Here is a 17,164-nt window from a genome sequence, read left to right as displayed (position 1 = left end):
TAGCTATTCGGGCAATTTTGGGTAATACATTTAAAACGATGAAATTATGAAAAAAAAAATAATAATTAGGGCCATTTGAATTACAGCCTTTTAGGGACTTAAGCGTGGTGCACAACATCAACTGTGAGGAAAATTAATGAAGAGAAATATGATCACATGCAGCCATTAACTCAGCAAAAGCCTGAAATTTGGCACAGAGCCTTCATTTTCTTCTCTCTGTGCAACATCTTTGTCGAGTAAACAGCCCAATTTTCAGGACATGTCAGGTCAAGTGGAAAACAAGTAGCTCGGATGATATGTATTTTTTGCATTTCCCCCGGGATGAAGTGAAGACACGGTTATCTTAATAAACGGGTGAAATGAAGGGTGAGAAAGGAAACTGCTGAAACACCTTCGAAGGCTCAAGATAGAAAGCTTCTTTCGGTAATTGACTTCATTTTCCTAACACAAAGTATGCCGGCAGCCTAAATTATGCCATTCAGTTTCGTCAGCTCATCCAGAATTGTAATGCACATGTTGCAGCATTTCCAGCTCCTTTTGTTGACTGTTTCTCCAGGTCCAACCTGACCTGAGCGTATGAAAGGTCAACAGTCACCGAGTGTTGTAAAATAAAGACATCATGCCAAACCACGGCTGAACATTTGAACTATCGAATAACCGAATATTTTGAGTGTATATACTGAAGCATTTGGCTACTTTTTTTTTTACATTTAAAATGATATTCAAATGATGTTAGTTTGACACCATTGCACATTTTTCATCACAAAGTAATAAAATGTCAAGTCCCGCATTCAACACTCAAAACTGATCATTATCAGCCACAAACTCATCTTTCTTGTTTGTAAAGGACGACAGAGAAGGGTAAAGGGCCAGTCACTGCAGTGGTTTATTAAAGAACTTAATGAAAAATAATGAGCTTTCCCTCAGCAGCGTTGACAAGAATCCAGTTAATATCACCTCTGGAGTACTTAAAGTGACAATAAGGATTCAGGTGACATAACAGTGCGCACAAAGACATATCACCTTTATCTATGAAGATACAGAGGTCTGAGTTGCCTTTTTATACAAAACAACAAACGTCATCAGTGTTATTATTACACTGCTCCAATAACAAATGGCCGTTTATCAAAGTGAGGACAACAGTCATTAGATGCTGTTATGATCTGCGTTAGGTGATCTTAAATGACTGAGCGCCTGTTTCGAGGCACACATATCAACGACACCGAGTGCACAGTAAAACAACCTGAGCCAAGTTAAACTGAATATATCATTACGCCTCTTCGGCTGCATGCACAGGTGTGGATTTTTAGATTAGATTCTTAAAAAGCATTAAAGCAGTTTTCATTATACAGCATGTGCATGAAATTGTAAACATTATGACCTAATTCAGAAGCATTAGCGATGACCAACAAAAGGCTAAATCTGATATGTCAACTTTCAGGAAACATCTGTGAACTACCAAAGTCTTCCCGCACTTCCCAAACTGGTAAATATAAAGTACCTCTAGGTGAGTTTACATAATTTCAACGTAAACAGTTCAATCATGACAGTATGTCAAGTTTTATAAAGATTAAAAAAAAAAAAAGAAATATTGCTGTTAATGTGCAGTGCTGTTCTCAAGCTTGATGAAGTGCCAACAGACAATAAGAATCACAGAAACCACATACCAAAAGTTAATAATAGAATTGTTCTATGGCTTGAAAATATTTCCTGCTTCTGGTACTTGATGTTCTTCTGATTCCCCGTCCTCAGGTCCGTCTCAGTCCTCTGACTTTGGGTTGTAGTACTGGATGACGGCGTACTTGCCGTTTGTCATCCAGCTGGGATCTTGAGAGGTGAGCTTCTCCGCTTGTCCCGGCTGCAGACCCACCTGGACGTTTGCTTTGAGGGTCCTCAGACTACACAGTGGTGCCGGACCGAAGCCTCGTAGTGCGGTGCTGAAGCTGACCGTGTGGTCCCATTCTCTGTCCCCTGTCAACTTCCTGTAGTTCAGATCCCCTTTGAACAGCACCAGGTCTGCCTTCTGCAGGGTTGCATACAGGTCAGGAGCGTCAGCGGCCATGTCACAAAACTCATGGGGCTGTGTCCAGAAAGGATGATCGTGATAGATCCAAACACCCTTTTTCACATAGCTCTGCCACTGGGCACCACACTTGGACATCCACTTGTGATTAGCTGCCATTGCCTGCCGGATGGTCCACTGAAAATCATTCGCTGTAACATCAGAGATAAACCACGGGATGCACTTGCCATGGAAGTGGATCTGACGTGCGAGGCCGGAAGAAACCAAGAAGTCTGCAAAGACCAAGTCAGTAACTAACTCGAAACCAGCATTGTCTAACACGATGTCAACTCTCTCTGCATAGGTTTTCCCTGACTGCTCTGGTCTCTGATCGGACGTGAGCGTCGACCACATAATGTCGGAGTCATTCACCAGGATAAAAGGTTGTAGGCTGTTGAGAGCTTCTATTGGACTGCCCTTCTGGGAGTTCTCTTGGCCAGCGGAGATCGACAGATCACATTTGTTTCCCCATAAAGAAACCTGGAGAGTGGAAAATTATATGAAGCGCAAAAAAAAAAAAAAAATTGTGAAAACTGTGTGTATATAATTTAATAAAATTTCTAACATCAGAATAATATGGAAAATAAATTAAAAGTCTTAATTCAGTTAAAAATTGTCACACTATTGCCAAATGAAAACTTAATTTAGAAAGAACCATCTTTTATGAATGAAACTATAAAAAAGGAAAGAGGATGAATCACCTGCAGTAGTTTGTTGAAATGCTCAAACAGCTGGGGTTGAGAGAGTTCCTCTATGTTCTTGGTGACGCCCTCTAAATATGTACATAGGATCATCACAGCCTGCTGAGACTCGAAAAAGCTTTGAGTCTTTCCCTCATTGAAGACATCGTAGTCACTGATGGGAGGGCTGAAATAAAGAAGAAACAAACCAGGTCAAGCACTAAACAGAACACAAATCATTACAATGAATACTTCTGTGTTTATTTAAATTTATCTAAGTTTCTAGTGTAATGTGTCAAGCATCAACAGATGCAAGAAGGACTCACTTGAGTAGGATGGCTTCGTGTATCCTGCGATACATGTAACACTCCACATAAAGCCATGGAGACTTGAACCAGCTGACAGACTCCTGGTCCCCATGCAGACTCTGTTGTCTCTGTAGGTACTGGTTCCACGACTTGGTGTCCTGTAGGCCATCTGTCAGTTCTATCACTGGCTTATCCGTTTGCACTTCATTCCTCAGCTTAGACAGCAAAGAAATTGCTTTCTTCTCTGCCTGGATGCCCTCCTGGGGAGAGGAATAAAGTTGGGAATGGGGATGAAATCGAATTCAAATGGGCCATATATATCAGAAACGATTATTCAACTTACCTCTCCATACTCTTCAAAAAACTTGTTTTTGTTGCGATGTATTGTATCGACAACTTTAGTCAGGATGGTCGGCAATCGATCTTTAATGGTCAAATAGGCAAAGGACCTGCAGAGAAATGAAAATACTATCACACTCACATTCAGTAACAATGCAGCAGCTAACCAGGAAGCTAACCTGTTATTATGCAACAGGTCAGGCCACCATATAATAAATATTTCCAAGACAAGGCAACTAAGTCTACTACTATACTGTCGATGAAGCAGTCGTGCTTTTGTCCCCTCTCTGTATAACTGGGTAAAAACGAGAGAAAAAAACCTGCATGTGCATTAACCTAAGCCATTACTGAGGATTCAGGTAGCAAATAGCTAATGCTAATGCTAACGCTGGTCTAAACACGACAAGCGTAAAGTTTTGTAGCTGCACTATTGCAACGGTGTGGTTGCTTGTATTATTAACTACCCAAATAAAGTCGGTAAATGAGCTGTCAACATACCCGACCACTCTGGCAGACAGTGAAGGGGGAACTACGGCCACAGTTTGATCCACCGCCATGATTGTAGCAAGGGGGAGACGCTTCAAATGAAAACTTTATTAACAGAAACACCCACAGCAGGAACAAACGGGTTCAAGCGTGAAGGGCGAGTCTTTATGACAAATAAACCTGCTACAAGCGTTCTAATAAATTATCTAATACTGCCACAAAAAATGCATAAAAGTACTCTTTTTATGTTTAAATCTTTCATTGCTCGAGAGTTTGAAGCTTGACTAGGGATACAATGCTGCCATCTAACGGCTAAAAGTGTAAACTCTATCGTCGTCAGTGTTTCAGGAGTCTTTTTGGAAAGTGTTTCATTTGTCTACAGATTTATGTGTCACTCAAAGGTTCAATTATCTTGCTGTAGTTTTTGCCAAAGTGGTGGCCGCTGTCGCACTGCGCACGGTATTCAGCATCCCGTGTCGTCCGGGGCAACGGTTGTCATGGAGACATTGATCCGCCCGGAATTGGACCCCCTGAGGCTTTTTGGCGGGAAAGGGGGAGGGGTTGAATGTGGGTTTAGTAAGAAAGCATCTTTAATGAGTTCCTGTTGGATGTACGAATCAGGCATCAATGAAATATGAGAGAACGTGTACTTGATACTGCCTTCTGTGATGTTATTTCATGAAGTAAGTAAGAACACTAATGCACGAATTAGCCGAAAGTACAACAAATCATGTTCTTTTATAACTATCAATAAGTAGGCATTGATATTCTGCATGTGTTTTAAATTAAAAATTTATAGCTTACACGCACGCTCGCGGATGATTCTCTCACGTATTTATGACCTTAACATAAGAATAATTGAGGAAATTATAAAATGTTGAATAGATGTTGAACTACACACTAGCAAAACGTGAAGCGCCTTTTAAAATTAGAAAAAGCTTTAAACTGGATCCCACGCGCGCATACACACACACACACAAACACAAACAGAGAGAGAGAGAGAGAGAGAGAGAGAGAGAGAGAGAGAGAGAGAGAGAGAGAGAGAGCGAGAGAGAGAGAGAGAGAGAGAGAGCGTTATTTCAACATGCAATGCCTGTCCTCCAAAAATAAAAATAAAAAACAGATTAAAACAGAGATGTGTTTTAATTTAAATTAAATGAACAAAATCGTGGCCAGCAGATGGGATTGCTCTTGTAAAGATGCAGAAACGAGCCTGATCCCGGCGGTGTTTCCCCCCCTCTTGGAGCAGTCCTGATCACTATGGGAACACGTTGTCAGGATGTGGGGTCCCTGGGAGTGGGAGTCCAGCTGCGTCCACCTCCGGTGTTCATCCACCGCCGGCCTCCCTTCCCCCCACCGGGCCCCAGCCTGGCCGGATCTGTTTTTCTAAACCGAGCGAGGAGTGACTCACCACTCCGGTTTCAAAACAGGCCAGGAACGGTGGGGGGGAAGAGGGCGGCGGTGAACGTTAAAGGCCTGTTTAAACGGCGTTTCAGCTCCGCGAGCAGCCGCGTCATGCACCAACGCATGGGGGATATTCATGTGAGCCACTGCAAATGTGCTGTTTGGAAATGCAACAGACGTTTTTCCCTTGGAAGAACTGGATTATTTTAAAAAGCCAGAAATCCTACGATGCAGAACGTGTTGCCAGTTTGAAAATTGATTACTGGAGGACAAATCAATTTAATGGAAATCAGTGACACAACAGTCATGTGAAGAGTCCAGCTTGTATGTTTTAGAAACAGCAGTTCTGAGAAAAAAAAAAAGAAAAAAAAACAAGCACTGGGAAGTCTAGTAGGTTCCAATATATACTCCTCCTTTATAATTCATTAAGACTTTATTGATTGGAATGGTGTTCATGACCAAACAGTATGATGAAACAATGGTAACACACTATCTGCTCCATTCAATAAACCCCATGCTGTGATCATTCAGCAAAGCAAACATGCCTTTGTTCTTCTGTCATTTCCATTTAATACTCAAGCAGTGGTCTCTAGTAATATTTCGTAATGCAAACATTTGGAACCTCCTCAGATCTATATTTTTAATGTCGTGAAAATTTAGTTGGCAAAGTCAGGCATGGGTTGAAAAAATAAAAATAAAACTTTAAGGTCTTCAAGCTTTGCCTCATAGACATGCTGGCCCTCCTTTTGTCTCAGATCTCAGTTAACACACAAATTCCGCCCATTAACCCTCCAGCAATGCAAGCTTTTTCAAAGACCTACAACCTGTGTAGCCTGGTCATCCAGGGACCTCCCTGTCCTGAGGCTGAAATTTAACTTTGCAGTGGCGGGTTTTGAAACCAATTCGAGAGAACAACCACCAAATCACTGACGACATCTGGTGACAAAATGCCATCCATATTCGTAATGACCTTGTGAAAGGGATGAGGTTTTCACTTACATAGCACTTTTCCACAGCCCAAAGCACTTTACATTGCTAATCACATTCACCCATTCACACATTTACACACCAATGGAGGCAGCTGCCATGCAAGGCGCTCAGTCCATCCAGTTTGGGGTTCAGTGTCTTGTTCAAGGACACTTCGACAGATAGGGAATTGACCATGCAACTTTCCGATTGACAGAACTTCTATCAACCAAGCCAGAATGCTTCTGTTTGTTTCACTTTTGTGGGATGATACTTATATGATGCTTCTATAATGTGGAGAAGCTTATATTAGTTACATAAACGACTATATTACCCTTTTGTGCTGGTACTGTCTTCTTGAACATTTATTTTTGTACCTGCATTTTTCTATTTCACTATACAAGTTAGCATTTAGAGACATTATATTCGACATTATAAAACATTATTAGACATTATAAGTGTTGTTACAAATATGGGCTGAAAAAAGGAAAACGTGTCACTAAAACATATTTCAATTTACTTTTTAGCTGATGACTGAAGCAAAGATTATTTTGGAAATCCACTTGTTCAAACAAGTAAATTACACCAGTACCATAAAAAATGTATTTGAATGTACTGTATCGTCACTACTTATACTTGCAGACATTGATAATGATGGTATTGCTAATATTGATAACATAATGTTGCACACAAATGCAATAACCTTTTATCTATTTAAGTTAACATTTAATCAGCAACTAAGTAGTCATCACAAAGGTTCAGATACAGTTCACAATTCAACATCAATTACTACATAAGTGTTAAAAGTAACAATCACAGAGATAAAGTTTTACCTTATTTACACAATTTACATCCTGCTAATGAAAACAACATGCTTATAAAGCTAGACTGTAAAGTTTTTTTTTTTAACATAAAAATGTCCAAATTATCTTTAACTCAAGTTATTACAAATGACATTTACAAAGTTCAAAGTAAGACAGTTTCACCTTATTTCACTTTACAAATGATGGCAATTTGTTTTTGAAACATAATGTATAATTCAATCAAATTGATACAGGTTTTGCAAGTTATATTTTTGCATACTAAAATCTCAAGTATAATGAAATAACCCACTGTCCATGCCTTTTCCAAATTGAACAGAAGGTATGTGTAAGATCTATTATAACGATTGAGATCTCTGGAAGTGTAGAGAACATGCTCACTCTCAGCGTAATCCAGCATCTGCACTCTAAGAAATGTTATAGTGTAATCATTCAGGGTTTCTTTGATATAATCTTCAGTGACTCATAAGGTGCAATTAAAAACCTGTCTGTGTCCACAATCAAACAGAAATAGGAGTCAGTGTGTTATCTTTGTATTATGGGGCATAATCAACATTAGCAGTGGTAATTGATTTTAATAGTGGTAACAATTGTTGTAAATTATTTTTTCAATAACACAGAAAGCTAAATAAAAAATCAGCTTTAAACATGTTCGCACAATCATGTCTCTGTTACTTGTTGATCTGCATCCAATAAATTGTGAAAGTTTGTTTATCTGCAGTAACACACTGAAAGGATTTCTCACACGCACATCAAGCGTGCGTGTGTGTGTGTCTGTCGTTAACGGTAGCCAGACAATGATAAAGCGCCACTCGGTCTCCGCTTCCGTTGGCTGCTTGGGCTCCAGCTCGCCGGGCGGCTGTCATATAAAACTGGGTCTGGCTGGGGCTGATCTCACGGCGGTTACACAGTGCGGGAAATTAACGTTAACTCCACCGCCCCCTTGCTCAACGGTCGTCTTTTCGCTGCGTTTTCCCCCCCTCCTCTCTTTACTCTCAGTCATGTGATTGTAACGTAAAACCCCTAACCGGAAAACACCGACGGACGACCCTCTCCTCCGCCAACGAATGCTGCGTTTACAAGGAGCAGTTCGAGCTGCTGCGAGCCCAGAGAGGACGGACGAGTCTCCGGTAACAAACAAACAACCGCGCCGCGGCAAACTCCTCCGTTTCCCACCGGAGCGCAGGTACGTTCTGTCTGCTTATCGCCGTGCGCGCGTACCCGGTCCCGGGCGCTCGGAACGTTAGGGGGCTTCCCGTGGGCGCTTTTGGCCAACTGTGTTTGTCACGGGGAAGTTAAAAGAAACGCCGCGTTCGTGACCAGCCCCATCCCCCTTTGCGTCTCTCTCCCTCTCCCCCCGCGTGCGTGTGTGTGTGTGTGTGTGTGTGTGTGTGTGTGTGTTGAACCGAGAGGGACCCGAGGCAAGGGCAGGGGTCCGTGCAGACTCGCCCGTGTCGCGCGCGCCTTGTGCGGCCGCTTTATGTCTCGTCGCCGCCGCTGCTTTTTCCGCTCGAGACCGGGGACCGTTTTTCCTGCCCGCGGCACGTCTCTCACGCGCGGTTTGGACGGCGTTATTTCAGAATAACAGAGACGCTCCTCCGCGCGGAAGTGGCTGTTCCACGTGTCTACATCACATCAGGGGCGGTGCTATATCGCCGCAAACAAGTTAGTATCGATTAACACATGTGGCTGCTGATAATTTTAGTGGATTGCGTGAATTTATGCTGGGAAAAATCAATTGTGTGAATTAAATCCTGTTTTATTATATTAAATGTTAACACTTTAGGAGCACACTTTGAAAACTGTTGCTGATCTGGATGAACCATGCTTTCTGAGTTTGCACGACCAAAGAGGTTATTTTGGTAGACGCAATCCCAACAGTGGGACATTGTAATAGTATATCAAGAGGAATTGGCCCTCAATGTCTCTACAGCAGTGGTTCATGGACCCCTAGGGGTACTTTAGGGTACTACAAGGGGTTTATACTGTTTTTGAACTACATAATTTGTCAGTTACCCGTTTCTCATACTTCTTAGAGCGTAACACACCTGAGAAAATCTGGATCATTACAAGTGCTACTACAGACTTGGACATCATGAGGCCCGGACACCATATGTGGCATTTTTATCTCAGTTTGACCGGCCCTCTGGGTGTCACAGGAAATTTTGAATCAAATACTATATGATAAATAAAATCATCACATTTTTCATGTTATTGATCATTATCACATGTTGGATAAGTTCAGCCACAGTTTTAAAGTGGACGAAAAAAGATATTTATAGAGAAAAATATTGTTTTTAATGACCTATGTGCTGAACTTAAAATTTAGAAAAATGCAGTCATGATTTCCAAAGGCTAGAAAATAATAATAAGAGTCACAGAACAACAGTAGTTCAAAAATGTTTATTAAACAAATCCAGCTTTTTGTAAAAAGGTCATTTTTAATATGCAAAAGTCAAGTTAACTTAAACTGGACCTTCAATGGTACTAATCTCTCATGTGAGCCTTTGGGAAGATTAGTTGCCCACTCCTTATCCACAACTTAACCAAGGACCATTCACAAAGGAGACATGCCTGGATTGTAACATTTTTTGTTGGGCCAAAGCAGCATCATTATCACATATACTTCATCTCATTCTAACAAGGTGCAACAGGTCTTTATTTTTCATAAAAATAGCAAGCCTGCATTATTAACAACTGTGTTTAGCAAATCAAGGACACATACTTTTTTAATATGAATGTCGTGTTTGATATATTTGATTTAATTTGCACTACTTTGCAATATACTTCCAAATTTTTATCATCTTAAAAAAAGGACCTCCCTCTGCTTAACTGGAAGCTGTTGTACCACTGCTGATGCTTATGCTATAATTTCAGAATAAATGACAAACATTCCCACGTATACAAATAAATTGGAATTCTTGGACACTTTCAACACATATTGACAAAAAAACAGACACAAGAAGTCGACGCATCAAATCAAAGTACTCTATCCTTATGTTGGGCGGGGGGGGGGGGGGGGGGGGGGGAGAAGTACACATAAAATTCACAAGAATTAAACCAGCTACAGAGAGCATCATGTTACTGTACCTGTGAGTATCGCACATCGCCCAAGCACAGTGTGGGAAAATTGCACACCACCTTGGTTTGTCTGCAGTGGAGCGAGTACCTTCCATCTTCACGTCCTGTGTAAATCGTATGAGGGTGGCTGGACAGAAGCTCTTATGAAAGTGAGTGTCAGCTTGTAGCCTGAATCCGTCCACTGGAAGCGTGCAGACTGGACGGTGATCGTCTCTGAAGTTCAGAGGTCTTTTTGCTGGAAACTCTGGGTGTGGATTGTCTTCTTTGAAGGGAGGCTAAAGTCAACAATCTTAAAATATCCATCCATCCCTCCCTCCCTCCATCTGACTTGAGGGCTGGCGCTGATCCCAGCTGGCTATGAATGACGGCAGGTCCAGTCTATCACAACACAGACAGCTGTGTCGATTTACCCGGCGCAGGAAAAACATGCAAACTCCACACAGAATGACACAAAGCTCAAAACTGAACTGTGAGGTGAGCACTAACCAATAACCCTTGTGCAGTCCCGGTCTTGTTAAAAAGCTATGACCGTTATCGAAAATGTGACTTGTTTTGTTTTTTATAGACCGACAAACCATTCGACTAAACATCGGCTGAGACAATAAACATCGATTAAGTATCCCATACTGCCTCTCCATGCATTGGCTCCTGTGCTCGTGTGGTGAAAGTGGTGGAGAAAGCAGACCCACCCTGATAATGCACTGTGTTTTTTTGGTCTGGAGAGGGGAGTAGTAACAGTTCTGCCTCAGGAATGTGTGTTGACACCCATAACCCTGATCATGTGATGGCCTGCAGCCCTGATAGTCTTCTAGTGACCCTCGGGGTCAAAACTTGGTCCCACTGGTCAGCAGAATACGCAAAACTCTCGAGTTTGAGATAGTAGATTTTGTGCTGAACGTCAACCATCGCGCTGCGGAGTGTTTCCCTCGCAGCTGTTAACAGATTAGTGCCTCAGGGATCGCATTGATTTAAAGCCTAGTTCTCTTCATTTCATCAGCACAAGCCAACCTTGTGTTTCATTTTTGACTTGTATGGTCCAAAACAATGCTCGGGGTGTGACTGGAGCGATGTTTGCTTGTTTGTTGCAAAACATGTCCAAATTCACAGAAGTATGATACAAGGAACCAGTCAGACTGTAATGTTTTGTTTTCCAGATCAGCATATTTTCTGTGGTATTAGGACCAGACTAATTGTCTCGAGTGTCACGAAATGGTTCTTCTCTCTTGTGTTGAGTTGGGCTTTACAAGGTCGTTAGATCACTACTGTCAGCCCGACTCTTTGTGGTCACAGCGAGTCCCGGTCTGCTTCCAGACAGGAAACTCATTGCTGCTTGCGTGTGTGTTTGTGCGTCTTTATGCAGGTTGAAGAATGGAGTTGGCCAACCATGGTCTTATCCTGCTGCAACAGCTTAACTCTCAGAGGGAGTTCGGCTTCCTGTGCGACTGCACCGTGGCTATTGGAGATGTCTTCTTCAAAGCCCACAAAGCCGTCCTCGCCGCCTTCTCCAACTACTTCAGAATGCTCTTCATCCACCAGGACAGGTACAGTCGCAGGATTGTGGGTCAAACAGAGATTGAAGTTATGATGTTATGTTAGCCTAATCAGATGGTATAGCGAAGCTCATTTACTACAAAACACATTTATCAAAATTGCCATTGTTAGAGAAGCAAGACTTGAGGGTATCTACATGAATTTCAGATGGTGGTCTTGTCAATTTTAATGTTCTTGTCCTGTCCTTGTATCAACTTGTCTTTGGGCAAGACACTAAACTTCAAGTTCTCAATGGTGTGTTCGCATATGTTATGACACCACTGGTGTGTTACTGTGTGCTGGATGAATGTGACAGATCATTTAAAGGTCCATTAAGACTGCTGAAGAGGTAAAATGAGCTTTATAGTTAGTCTGTGCACTCCCAAAAGCACAAGAAAAACTTAACTAAAAAGAGCATTAATGTATTCAAACCTTAAAGTTTCATTTAGGTTGGGGTTTAATATAAACCTTGAAAGTCAAATAAAAGCCTCAGGACCAATGAAAACCTGTAGAACACACACACACACACACACACACACACACACACACACACACACACACACACACACACACACACATACACACATACACACATACAAAGCATATCTATTGATATGATGATATCAATCTCAAAATAACTGCAGATGTTAACGTAGACAAGTTCACAAATATTTACAAAACACTGAACCGAAAAGAGGAACACATAAGAAGCGACATGCGTTTCTGATTAGCAACTGAAACTGTTATCTGTTTCAATAATGTGTGTTTCAATAATGTGGGAATAATATAACTCTTAACTCTGTGCTGACTGTGATCTGCTTGTGTTTTAGTGACTGTGTGCGCCTGAAGGCTGCCGACATACAGCCGGATATCTTCAGCTACCTCCTCAACCTGATGTACACGGGCAAGCTGGCACCCCAGCTGATCGACCCCGCACGGCTGGAGCAAGGGGTCAGATTCCTGCATGCCTATCCCCTGCTGCAGGAGGCCAGCCAGACGGTGTACTCCCACCCCGAGCACAGCATCAACCTCGCCACCTCTCTCTATGGCATCCAGATCTCCGACCAACAGGTGGCGCTGTCGGGCAGCGTGTCCACTCCGAGCCAGCTCTCCCCGCCGCCGTTTGAGGCGGAGCAGGTCGGCTCAGAGGGCAGGCTCCCGTCCACACCAGCTGTTACTTCTTACGCAAATTCTTTACCAGTCAAACTGCACTCCTCGCCCCCCGAGGAGGAGGCCTCCACCAGCGGCCCTAAGCCTTCTGGGGAGGAGGGGGGGATGGATTTGCTGAGTGCAGATGGCTCGCCGGCCACGGCCATCCTCCACGTAAAGCCCAGCATAATGAAGAGGAGCAGCTCCTTCAGGAAGCACTACTCCTGTCATCTGTGCAGGAGCCGCTTCAACCAGAGGAGTTTGCTTCGAGAGCACCTCCTGCAGCACACCCAGGCTCTCCAGCAGACCCTGACGGAGTCCAGCGACGCCCTCTCTCCCGTAGCGGCTTCGGAAAACAGCGCCGCAGTGGAAGGCGTCCCTCAGGGAAGCAAGGCTGGGTCCGGCGCCCCCGTTTCCGCGGCAGCAATTGAGATCCTCAGCGACAGCGAGCAGACCCCGGTTTCGGGCACCAACTCGGACTCCCCCCGGGCGGAGGTGTCCACCTCCGGCTGGGGAGTCGGGGGGTTCAACCCTCAAGCGGACACGCCGCCGCCGTCGGACATTGCGGACATCGACAACCTGGAGAGCGCCGACCTGGACCGCGAGGTGAAGAGGCGGAAGTACGAGTGCTCCACCTGCGGCCGCAAGTTCATCCAGAAGAGCCACTGGCGGGAGCACATGTACATCCACACGGGCAAGCCCTTTAAATGCAGCGCCTGCGGCAAGAGCTTCTGCCGCGCCAACCAGGCCGCCCGCCACGTGTGCCTGAACCAGGGGGCCGACACCTACACCATGGTGGACCGGCAGAGCATGGAGCTGTGCGCGGCGGGAGACGACAGCAGCCAGATGGAGGCCATGTTCCTGGGCTCGCCCAAACCTTACAAGTGTAACATTTGTGCCACCACCTTCTCCAGTCCCAGCGAGGTGATCAAGCACCTGTGCTTCACCCAGGGGGGGCTGGCGGGGCTGCCGGGAAACGCTGGGGCTGGCACGCTGCTGCAGCCGGAAGAATTCTCCAAAGATGAAGGCTCTGATTTGTCCAACTCCGGCACCCCGTTAGAACCTGTAAAGACTGATGGGATTCTCGTAGAATAGTGCCAAAACTGTTCTTTGTGCTTTTGATATGTATGTTTATGATCTAAGTTATGAGCAGCAGGCAAGCTAAGGGTGACGTTTGTTGGGGTCTGTACACTCACACTCCACTTCATGAGGCACATTTGTACAATCTAATGCGCTACATGATAACGGCCGCGCCATCAGCTTTGCCTTTACATCGATATAAATGGGAAATTACCTTTTGGAAAGGCAAAATGTATGTGAAGGCTGTTCTCCTGTAGGTGTAACATTAATTTGAACAAATTCTCATAAGTGGCCTGTGATTGTATATCGGAGGTTCCAAATCAATTTAGAATTAACTTTATTTAGTTTTTATTATTGTGCAGTGTTTTGAAGATTTTACCCCCCCCCCCCCCCCCCCCCCAGCTTTAACTAAAAAGTTCCAGATAAATCACAGTCTAAACTGACTTGATGCCAGCCTCACTCGATTGTTTATATGCATTGCTCTCGAGCTCTGACATGCAGCCTCACCACACGCAGGAGCGCTGCTGTTGTGGTGAGGCGACTCAGACTGTGTTTCAGCAGAAAAGGAAGAGGAAGTTGAGACAGTTCCGGGTGAGACGGCCCCTGGTGACACGAGGTTTTTGCTAGATTGGTATAGGAAAAAAAAAAAAGTATACGCTTTTTATAGACCCACACAGTAGAAGACGTACAGTTCATTCTGAAAGCACATTAACATGAGACAATCCGTGATCTAATTTGAATATGTTTTAGATATGCATTAAGTAACATTTGTCTTCCATGAACTTTCTGTTGTTATAACTCAGCAGAATGAATGACGCAAAACATAACAGCCATTTATAGCATCCTTCTGGGTAACAGTTTGGTTGTTAGCTCTGTGTTTTGTGGACTGTGTAAAGTGTGATTAAGGTTTCTGTCTGCTTCCCTTCACACCGTATTAAAGCACAATTGGTCTTTGGCCCCGGAGAGTTAGTCAGAGTGAACAGAAGCGGCTGCAGCTGTGACGCTTTCTTTCTGCTTCATTTTCCTCGTCTGTTATTGTGTATTCCACGCCTTGTTTAACCGTTTGGTTACTGACTGAAGAAGCAACATGTCCCCTCCAAAAGAAAAACAACATAGTCCAGTGGCAGGCTGTCCTGTACATTATTGTGCATCTTGTCTTATACAGTATATTTAGCCTAAACCCACCCCCCCCCCCCCAAAATTTTAAAATTTAGTCTGATGTGCTTTCTAATTTTATATACACTGCTATTGTAAGAAAAAAAGAATGCATTTATCACAGATATATATATGTTTATGAGAGTACAAATAGTTTTTGATTAGGATAAGTAATAGGGATGGGAGGAATAAATCCATTTTACCTTCTTACTGACCGTCTGCAAAGGGAAACTTTTTATTTTTTGGTATTATTAAGACATTCTTTTACTTGTGTAAGTTCTTGGGCCTTGTCCATACCAAAAAAAGTAGTGTCTGCAGCCATTGTCATTCATGGAACATGCTGGAAGTGTGAATGTTTCCCCTTCCCTTCAGGTGATCAGGTTTTGAATTGTGTGATCCTGGTTTCTAAAAGATCAGGATAAACGATGAAGAGGTATAAATGGTGCTCTGATGTCTTTTTCTTTGTACTACTGATGACAACTTGTGAGACATCTTTAAATGCAGGTTGAAAAAAAAAATGTGAAGTTAGAAAATTGTGCTATATATTCATACTGAAACATGTCGAGTGGCAATAGCTCTCCTACTTTTTGTTTTTTGTTTTGTTTTTAAAAAGTGGCACGTCAAAGACCAAATGTTTTTGAGTGTTTCAGAAAATAAGAAATTGACGAAACGATAAACGTCCGAGTTATTGTTCTGTGCATCACAAAAAAATATCAGACAGCAATACTTAGCTTTTTTCCCTTTTACCACGGAATACAAAAAAAAAAAAACATTTCCTACAAATATTTTTTAGAAGTGAGAACGCAAATGACAACTTTTGCAACTTTCATGCATGAATGCAACTTTTTTTTAGTTGTGATTTTGACATCTTCTGCCTTGGTTTTACACATTTAAAAAGTCCTTTGTAATTGTTCATTCCCCAATTTTCTTTCCTTCCTTTCTCCAAAATTTAGAATTGAACATTTTCTCGGACATAATACTGGTATTCGTTTTCCCAGAGATATGTAACTGTAGATACAATCCAGCTGTTGCACAAACACAAATCTGTATGCATTTGTTTCAGACAATGTAAGTGTACTTTCTGTTGTGCTTTACTGGTCTGCTTCCACCTGTTGTGAGTATACTGATACCCACCTGTTGTATGTTTATTGTACAGAGCTCTCACTTAATACTTCCGTCATTAGATGCAGGTTTTAACAAAAAACTACAGATACCAGCTTAATTTTGAAGTGTATATTTTGTACTTTGGACGGCTGTCGGACCGATGCAGTTTTTCTTATCGTCTAGCGAGATGGAGCCGTCGGGTAAAGGGAAAAAAAGCTATCGCAGTGAAACATGTTGTAAATGTGTGGTTGCCAATTGTGTTACCCGTTTGCCATAGAATGAAAGGACATCGCATTTACCTCACATAATGTTAACTAATCTCTGTAAATATCTAACATGGCAGAAAAGTATTGGATCAGGTAGCACTGCTGTCCTACTCACGGTCACTTCTTTGGATCACACTGATTTACACAAACACGCACAGCTTTGTGAAAAGTCTGAGTCTGGCCTTCGTCATAATCGTTCCTTAGACAAAGCACTGTTGTACTACGGTGATCATAAGGGTATGTGTTTAAGAGTCTGTATCTCAGGAAGACGAGAGCGTTTCGCCTATACTGTCCACTGTTGGTTATCAAAATTAATTTCAGGGCAAAGGAGGACCCCGGCCCCATGAATATGAGTGTACTCTCCTCTTCAATCCCCATCTGACATCTACTGTGATTAACCTGTGTTCTCAGGAATGTGACTAATTTTTTCTGTATAAACTTTTTTTTCAATGAAGAACAATAAAAAAAAAATGTCTTTTTGTAATTATAGATGTTTTGTATTTTTTTTTTTTATTATTAGCATGAAAGGTTCATTTTACAACTGTATTTAATTTACTTTATTTGATAGGTGACCAAACTATACCAAAATATGACCAGTTATATAATTTACACTTCACTGTATTGTACTCCTGAGGTTTAAATTACTGCTGGTTTGCAAAAAATGTCAACACCAAAGTAACAGAAGACAGCCATTGAGGGCAGAAAATCCCCCTTTTAGGCTGTGGTCCTGTCT

The 17,164-nt window shown here is 42.6% G+C and overlaps 2 protein-coding genes and 1 long non-coding RNA gene across 3 annotated transcripts; 1 reads left to right on the top strand and 2 right to left on the bottom strand.

The window, feature by feature from the left end:
• Positions 1-862: 862 nt before the first annotated feature.
• Positions 863-4,018, bottom strand: dcph1 (damage control phosphatase 1). Its single transcript, XM_030110610.1, has 5 exons — positions 3,888-4,018; positions 3,394-3,499; positions 3,069-3,310; positions 2,764-2,929; positions 863-2,542 (listed from the first exon to the last, which is right to left on the bottom strand). The coding sequence occupies exons 1-5, from the start codon at positions 3,944-3,946 to the stop codon at positions 1,760-1,762; spliced, it is 1,356 nt and encodes a 451-aa protein (XP_029966470.1). The 5' UTR covers positions 3,947-4,018; the 3' UTR covers positions 863-1,759.
• Positions 4,019-6,357: 2,339 nt separating this feature from the next.
• On the bottom strand, positions 6,358-17,059 carry LOC115402025 (uncharacterized). The gene is made up of 3 exons (XR_003933061.1): positions 17,049-17,059; positions 8,612-8,615; positions 6,358-6,640 (listed from the first exon to the last, which is right to left on the bottom strand). It is a non-coding gene; the product is annotated as an uncharacterized LOC115402025 (long non-coding RNA).
• Positions 7,938-16,919, top strand: zbtb2b (zinc finger and BTB domain containing 2b). The gene is made up of 3 exons (XM_030110440.1): positions 7,938-8,252; positions 11,508-11,688; positions 12,508-16,919. Exons 2-3 carry the CDS (start codon positions 11,516-11,518, stop codon positions 13,919-13,921), a joined length of 1,587 nt encoding a protein of 528 aa, XP_029966300.1. The 5' UTR covers positions 7,938-8,252; positions 11,508-11,515; the 3' UTR covers positions 13,922-16,919.
• Positions 17,060-17,164: the final 105 nt, after the last annotated feature.

Source organism: Salarias fasciatus, chromosome 15, assembly GCF_902148845.1.
Source record: "Salarias fasciatus chromosome 15, fSalaFa1.1, whole genome shotgun sequence".
Classification (NCBI taxonomy): Eukaryota; Metazoa; Chordata; class Actinopteri; order Blenniiformes; family Blenniidae; genus Salarias; species Salarias fasciatus.
The sequence above is the reverse complement of the archived record's forward strand: the minus strand, read 5'-3'. Positions and strand labels throughout refer to the sequence as shown.